The sequence below is a fragment of the Triticum aestivum genome, chromosome 2A (assembly GCF_018294505.1).
Source record: "Triticum aestivum cultivar Chinese Spring chromosome 2A, IWGSC CS RefSeq v2.1, whole genome shotgun sequence".
NCBI lineage: Eukaryota > Viridiplantae > Streptophyta > Magnoliopsida > Poales > Poaceae > Triticum > Triticum aestivum.
In genome coordinates, this window is record NC_057797.1 from 739,301,644 (window position 1) to 739,309,837 (window position 8,194).

Here is an 8,194-nt window from a genome sequence, read left to right on the forward strand (position 1 = left end):
TTGTAGACATTGTGACGGGTAAAATAAAGTTTATGAGTTTTGCTTACAAGAATTGGGTCGGTGTTTTAAGAGAAAGGCAACTGTGGGTCGGAGTTTGCAACAAAAAAGACCGAGATAGGACAACATTCTGGGCGGAGAAAAATGAGGCGACCAGCAGGAGATCAAAGGGGTGTGACAAAAGCACCGAGGCTTAGTTGCTCCTCCTACTAATTAACGCTTGGTAGTTGGTATACAGTGTATAGTCTTGTTCCATGGCGGTCACCACGGTGGCGACGGCGGGCCAGCTGGCATTGTACGTGCACGGGCTCGTCACGAAGATCACCAAGGCGGCGGAGACAGTGAAACAGAACAAGCTAGAGTGCGAGCACCTCGCGCGGCGCGTGTCGGTGATCGGCAAGCTGCTGCCTCGCCTGCAGCTGCAGGACCCGGAGGTGGCGCAGCCGCTGGCCGGGCTGGGCGACACGCTCCAGGAGGCGCACGATCTCATCGTCGCTTGCCAGAAATGGAGCGCGAGCAGGAGATTCTTGTACGCCGGCGTCCAGGCCGAGAAGTTCAGGGAAGTCAACGGCAGGATCGACTCCCACCTCATCCTCATCCCCTTGCTCAGCCACATCTCCATTAGCCGCCGCCTCGACCAGATCATTCCAACTACTCCTACTCCTACCACCACCAGCCTTCTTCTACCTATAGCTGCAACTGCATCTGACACGGTGCCGTCGCTGGAGCTGCAGGTAAGGAACTTCATCTTGTTGCTTTTAGAGCTTAGTAATTACGTGTGTGTAATTGTGCCGTCGTCTTCCATATACAGGAGTTCACGTCAGCCGAGATCACCATCGTGACCGGAAACTTCCACCATGTGCTCAGTGAGGACAGCTCCATGACGGTGTACAAGGGCCGTCTTCACGATGGCCTGGAGGTGGCAGTCAAGTGCCTGAAGAACTACGGGCGACAACGGCACGAACAAGAGGGTGCGTTCGTGGCGGAGCTCGAGATCCTCCCCCGCCTCCGTCACGACCACATCGTGGGCCTCGTGGGCTGGTGCGCGGAGGACGACGATCGCATGTTCGTGTACCAGCACCAGCACACAAGCAACGGCACGCTCAGGGAGCACCTGACGCTGGGCGGAGGCCGCGGTTCTGCCTCTGCGTCGCCGGTGACCTCGTCATGGAAGGTGCGTGTCCAGGCACTGCTGGGCGCGTCCAGAGCCATCGACCACCTGCACCGCGTGTGCACCCCGCAGATCATCCACCGCAACGTCAGCTCGTCCAGCATCCTTCTGGACGAGACCTGGGCGGCCCGCGTGTCCGGCTTCGGCGCCGCTATTTTGCAAGCGGCGACGAAGGGCGAGCTACATGGTCAGCTCGTCGGGGAGGTCGTCGGCCACTTTGGGTATATCGACCCGGAGTACCGCCGCACGCACCGTGTGACTCCGGCGAGCGACGTGTACAGCTTCGGCGTGGTGATGCTGGAGGTGCTGACGGGGAGGCCGCCTAGCTGGGAGGAGGCACAGACCTTGGTTGGATTTGCTGTCCCGTTCATCGAGGGTGGGAACCTGGGGCCTTTGCTGGACAGACGCCCATCGCCGGAGCCGACGCCGGGGCAGTTGCAGGCGCTGGAGCTTGTGGCGTACACGGCCGCACGCTGTTTGTGGCGCCAGGACCGACCAGCCATGTCAGACGTGGTGACCAACCTCGATATGGCGCTCGGGCTCATAGAGCGTGATGGCTCTAAGCCGTACACTATTGGAGCCGAGAGGGCTACCAAAACTGCCTTCGCCGAGATCAAAGTCGAAGAGTCTGTAGAATCAGACGAGGACTCTTGGTCTTGGGGAGAATACCAGATGGTACCATCACTTACATGCATGCCCGTATGATACCAATTTCAAAAGTCTGATTTAAATGTTTTAAAAAAAATTGTGAATGTTTGCAAGACATGTGTTTACATCTTCTAAAACATTCAGATCGTATTCGCAAAACAAATAAAAAATTCAGATCCAAATTCAAAGTACATATTCCCCTGTTTCAAAAAAAGTGACTCAACTTTATATTAATTTTATACTAAAGTTTATATTAATTTTATATTAAAGTTAGTATAAAGTTGAGTCACTTATTTTGGGACGGACGAAGTATAAAGCAAAAAAAAAAAGATGTGAATAACATAGTTTTTGACACTATGTTAAAAACTCCGATTTATGGTTTTTTTTCTCTATGTGTATTTTGAATTCGGACCTGAGTTTTTTAGGGATTGTAGACACAGGTGTTTTGAAAATTCATATATTTTTCAGAATGATTCAAAACATTTAAAATTGGCTTCTTCAAATTGGTATCATGGGAAGAGTGAAATGCACCACTAGTCCATTAACTTAAATTGATTGCACACTTAGGCCAAGAACTTTCTCTTGAGCCATTAGCAAAAGCATCGGATGTCCACACTGAATGCCTCAATTTTCGGCCTACTTTCTCCCCTCCTTTTCGCATAGCATGAAAATACCGCTATGCATTTGATGAGCAAACATGCCCACATCAGGATCCAAGTTGCCGGCGTTCATGCATAAGAGTTCATCACAAGGTTCCTGTACTCAAGCTCCATCTTCTTCTTTCGTATGTTCATGTATGCGAGAAATCTCTCTCACTTCTTTTTCATTGCAGATATAGCCTAGGTTAAGAGATCAATTTTCATCAAGGGAATTCTGAACAATTTAACTTTGGTCAAAATTTGTTACTCAGCAAAAGTGTAAGGCAATTCACATGTTAATGAAATAATCTTTCTACTAGTACTACATGAGATAAACAATGTAAAATATTATATCACGGGTTACCATATTCTTGACATTGTTTGTTTTCAGGTAGCTTACCACATGGGCCATGTGGTACGGGTTACCATATTCACTATTCATTTTTCTACGTTAGTAGTTCCCGCAATTCTTATCCTGATGAAGTTCTACACGGCGCAAATAAGGAAAACATTGAACTTTGCCCAACTGACCCCCCGGCAGCTTGTAAGCCGCCTTGTTCTTTTGACGCGTGTCCCGCGTCGGCTCCGCCGCTTGCATGCCTTATCACATATATTAGAGGGATATGTGCACCTTGCCGCGCGAGTTTTCTTTTTGGTGTGTTTTTATTTTTGTTTTTCTTTTCAGGCTGTTATTCCGGTTGGTTTCTTGGTTTTTATTTGTGTTTGTGTGGGGCGGTATGGGTTCAAGCTGGTTCGGTTCTGTGAGTCGATTATAAATTTGTGGTCAATGTGTACCTACTCTTTGCGTTTTTGGTACGAGTTACATGTGGTCGTTGCATTGTCGAACCTTGTGGCCATTGGAGTGTTGCGTTGTCGAACCGTGGGGTGATTGGAGAGGCTAAGCGGACGCATGTTTTTCTTGCTGCCATCTCATGCTGCTTCCGGACGTTGTTTTCTATAAGTTCTTGCCCTTTCTCCTGTTATGTTTTTTTTTGAGAACTTCTCCTGTTATGTAGGGATGACAATTCCTGAGTGGGCCGTCAATCAGTTGGGCTCCCTTGGTTGCCAGCTGTTTCCCGTGGCCCGGTCTTCAAAAAGTGTAAAATCCCGTGGCCAGGAAGAATTTGACAATAATGTTTCGATGTCCTTCCTCTCATCTCATGAGTTTGACAATAATGTTTTGATGTCCTTCCTCTCATCACTCTGTCTTTCTGGTCCATGTATTGTTGTGTGGCTGTCCTATATGTGGCATCTAGCCATTTGACATAGCCGCCACCGGTCAGCTCATCTGCGTGATTCTTGCTAGCTGACGTCGCCCTTTTCCTCATCTGGTTCATTCCCCAATTTTCCATGGCTAGGTCTTCTTCCCTCCCCAAATCCGCACCTTCTAGCCTTCTATTTTTTTTCCTGTTACAACATGTATTGGGCATATCTTCTTTTGCTCCAGAGTGAAAAAAAAACTTCGAATGTAGAGTTGATCTAGCACTGATATTGAGAGTAAAGACATGTTATTTTTGTAAACAAATTATATATGCACTAATGAAAGGTCATTCTCTGGTAATTATATCATTGCAAATTATGTGGTTGCTTGATATTTCCCCCTCCTATTTTGTGTGTCACTCTCCGCCACTGGGTGGAGGTGCTGACTGCGTCGAGCCAGAGGGATTGTGGCGTGCTGACATGGAACAACAGTGTGTAAATGCCATAGTTAACGGTGCAAGTGATGCGCTGGACACGCCATTTTTTAATGCTAAGTGTATGCTCATGTGAGACGTTGTGCAATCCACGAGATGTGAGGAAGGACATCAAAACATTATTGTCAACTTCATAACCTTCTATGAAAAATCCTATAAAATGAGATGACATGCATCTCAAATCCTATGAGTAGGAATAGGAAAGAAGATGTCATTTGATTCACTTCATAGGATTTTTTTCCATTGAGTCTAGGCTAATGTTTATTTTCCTATGAAATATGCAGGATAGGAAGAATTCTTCCATAGGAATAGGATTCCATTCCTACAAACCAAAGGAGTCTAAAGGATTTTTTCCTACAAAAATTCTATCCTATGGGATCCCTACAAAAATCCTACAAACCAAAAAAGGCCTAAACTGTGTATGAACACAAACTTGGAAATGGTGCAAATGGTCAAAAGCTTCTAATTTGTATTTAAGGGGACAGTCCCACCAAAGTGAAAATAATCATCAAAAATTACCAAGTAAATTGAAAGCCAAAAACACTAAGAATCAGGGACATGCACAAGCCACAATGTAGTAGTTCAAATGGAAATCTGGAAACATGTGTTGAACTTAAAAAAAGGGATTATGCATGCACATTTTTGCCAATGCAACAGGCATGGCAAGCGTGTGCCCATGCATGCACTCAAATTTGTGAATCTTTTTGTTAAAAAAATTGTCCCCACACAAAAATTCGCATATTTTGTAATAAAATTGAATTTAAAACAGATTGAAAATTTTAGGAATAAGTTCATGAATTTTATTATTTTAATTTTAAAAATTTCAAGCATTTGAAAATTATAGGAAAAAACCCAGAATAAAACGAAACAACACTCTGTTTAAAAATACACGAAAAAACCATCCTGAAAGTTCACAAAGTCATATTTGCCATATAGGAAGCGTAAAAGAAAGCAAGTGGGCACAACAAGTAACCTAGCCCAGTTGGTTACTAGAATTAGAAGTAAACCTTGAGAATTGGAGTTCAAATCCATGCAGGGCACATTTCTTGAAGATTAAAAAAGAGAGAAAATGAAGCTATACGCCAGGCCGTGTACGTACCGCGTATCCGCGCACTCAGCATGGGCGACGTATATTCTAAAAAGACCATCCTATCCTTTATTATAAAAAAGTATGAAGAGATCACCTTCATTAATGTGTTTAGGGGGTTCTACCAAGCAAAAGTGTTATCATAGCTACTAGCAATAGCAAAACCATGAAGAATGTGATCAGTAGTTCCAAAACCACAAAAGTGTTATTATAGCCCGTTCTCACCGTGTTCACAGCCCAGCTAGCCTGCCATCGGTTCTATTTTTTATAACATGCAGGAAGAGCCCGAGCTTGTGCTGTATGTTTTGAAAAGGGAATCAATCGTAATTTGTACCCCTAAAAAACTAAGATTTGTTTTTATTTATACCCATTCTACCTTTTTTTGTTCCCTCAGTTATTCCATCCAGCCAATGTATATCGCAATAATTTAGATCCTCACAAACATCATACGATTACACAATTTGTTTTGTACAAAACTAAAATTGCATGTAGTGCATAAAAATGTGCAATCAATTAGTTAACCAACTATTAGATGAAAACTGGTGCCAAAGTTTTTAGTTATTTTTTTGGCAGAGGGTAATTTTTTTACCCGAGTTTTGAAGTAGATAACAAGACTCAGTTAACAAAGTACTTCCTTCATTTTAAAATACATTGCATATTAGTTTTATTTTAAGTTAGACTTTGTAAAATTTGACTAAATTTATGGAAGAAAAAACAAATCAACACCATCCGAGAATAGTGATAGTTTTTTTATAATTAATCCTAGATATATAGAGAAATAATGCGGAGTACCATAACGCGGAGTGGGCGACGACCCGGCCGTCCTGCGAGGCAGCGACCCATAGCGACCATACACGCGTTATCGGGGTTCTACGTATATCCACCTCTTCTTCTCGTGGGTCTGTGGCTTGACTGCAGTACTAATTACCGTTTGCTAGTTGGTATACAGTGCAGCCTGGTGCCATCTGCCATGGCGGCCACGACGGCGAGTCTGGCGGGTTTGGCGACGGTGGCCCAGCTGGCTTTGTACGTCCACGGGCTGGTCACGAAGATCACCGGGGCGGCGGAGACTGCCCGGCAGAACAAGCTGGAGTGCAAGAATCTCGCGAGCCGCGTATCCGTGATCGGCGACCTGCTGCTGCAGCTGCAGGACCCGGCGGTGGCGCAGCCGCTGGCCGGGCTGGGCCACACGCTCCAGGAGGCGCACGATCTCGTCGTCGCTTGCCAGAGGTGGAGCGCGCGCCGGAAGTTCTTGTACGCCGACGACCAGGCCGAGAGGTTCAGGGAAGTCAACCGCAGGATCGACTCCCACCTCATCCTCATCCCCTTGCTCAGCCATATCTCCATTACCCGCCGCCTCGACCAGGTCTGTCCTCCGAATCCCACCAGCGTTCTTCTACCAGTAGCGCCAACAATGGTTGTTGGATCTGCTTCTGCGCAGCTGCAGGTACGTACGTATCCACCACAGTGAGAAGAACCATTTTCATCTTGTTGGTTTTGCAGCTTAATTAACCCATCGTCTTCCATAGGAGCCTGCGATGGTCCAGTATGCAGCTGTGGAGTTCGCGTCGGCGGAGATCACGGTCTTGACCGGAAACTTCGGCCATGTGCTCAGCGAGGACGGCTCCGCAACGGTGTACAAGGGTCGTCTTCACCACGGCCTGGAGGTGGCGGTGAAGAGCCTGAAGAATCACGGGCAGCAACGCCACGAACAAGAGGGTGCGTTCGTGGCGGAGCTCGAGACCCTCTGCCACCTCCGTCACGACCACGTCGTGCGCCTCGTGGGCTGGTGCGCGGAGGACGACGATCGCATGTTCGTCTACCAGTACCAGCACACGAGCAACGGCACGCTCAGGGACCACCTGCAGGGCGGCGGCTTTGCGTCGCCGGTGACGTCGTCCTGGAAGGCGCGTGTCATGGCGCTGCTGGGCGCGTCCAGGGCCATCGACCACCTGCACCGCGTGGCCACTCCGCGGATCATCCACCGCAACGTCAGCTCGTCCAGCATCCTTCTGGACGAGAGCTGGGCGGCCCGCGTGTCCGGCTTCGGCGCGGCGGTTTTGCAAGAGCCGACGGCCGACGGCCAGCTCGTCGGGGAGGTTGCCGGTACGTTGGGGTACATCGACCCGGAGTACCACCGCACGCGGCGTGTGAGTCCGGCGAGCGACGTGTACAGCTTCGGCGTCGTCATGCTGGAGTTGCTGACCGGTAGGCCGCCTAGCTGGGAGAGTAAGGACCCAAACACCTTGGCTGGCTTTGCTGCCCCGATCATCGAGAGGGGGGACCTGGGGTCTGTGCTGGACCGGCGCCCGTCGCCGGCGCCGACCCCGGGGCAGATGGAGGCGCTGAAGCTCGTGGCCTACACGGCAGCACGCTGTCTGTGGCCACAGCCACAGGACCGCCCCGCCATGTCAAACGTGGTGACCAACCTCGAGGCGGCGCTCGGGCTCATAGACAGCGATGAGCCTAAGCAAAGCTATTAGAGCCAGCTAGCGATGATGACTCGCCAAGACGTAAACTGCGTCACAACGATACGTACCTTTAGCTTGTAAACATGGTCTAGTTAGAATAGACCTCTCGATCGGCCGGCCGGTTTGTTGGGTGCAGAAATGAAATTTACTGTTGTGAACTTATAATTCTTTCTTTTTGCTTTTAGATTGCTCACTACATAATTTGAATGACAAGCTTTCCAATATTTACTGTCATCTTTGCAACATGCAAAAAAATTATACGACTAGTCGTAGAACATGATTATTCAAACGTGCACCCTACCTATCTAGGAGAGCGTAATCCATTGTTGTTGTTTTGTCGATGCCTCTGCTTTCAATGAAATGCATATACCAGTTACTTTCAAAAATACCGGCAAGTACCAAGAATAATATATCATGTTATTTTAAAATAATCTTTTTACAAAATCTAAATATGGAAGACCTAAAAAATCAATATTTGGAAAAAAAAT

The 8,194-nt window shown here is 47.5% G+C and overlaps 2 protein-coding genes across 2 annotated transcripts; both read left to right on the plus strand.

The window, feature by feature from the left end:
- Positions 1 to 251: 251 nt before the first annotated feature.
- On the plus strand, positions 252 to 1,873 carry LOC123186335 (pto-interacting protein 1-like). Its single transcript, XM_044598113.1, has 2 exons — positions 252 to 731; positions 809 to 1,873. The coding sequence occupies exons 1-2, from the start codon at positions 252 to 254 to the stop codon at positions 1,871 to 1,873; spliced, it is 1,545 nt and encodes a 514-aa protein (XP_044454048.1).
- Positions 1,874 to 6,124: 4,251 nt separating this feature from the next.
- Positions 6,125 to 7,902, plus strand: LOC123190752 (putative serine/threonine-protein kinase-like protein CCR3). The gene is made up of 2 exons (XM_044603462.1): positions 6,125 to 6,682; positions 6,765 to 7,902. Exons 1-2 carry the CDS (start codon positions 6,206 to 6,208, stop codon positions 7,716 to 7,718), a joined length of 1,431 nt encoding a protein of 476 aa, XP_044459397.1. The 5' UTR covers positions 6,125 to 6,205; the 3' UTR covers positions 7,719 to 7,902.
- Positions 7,903 to 8,194: the final 292 nt, after the last annotated feature.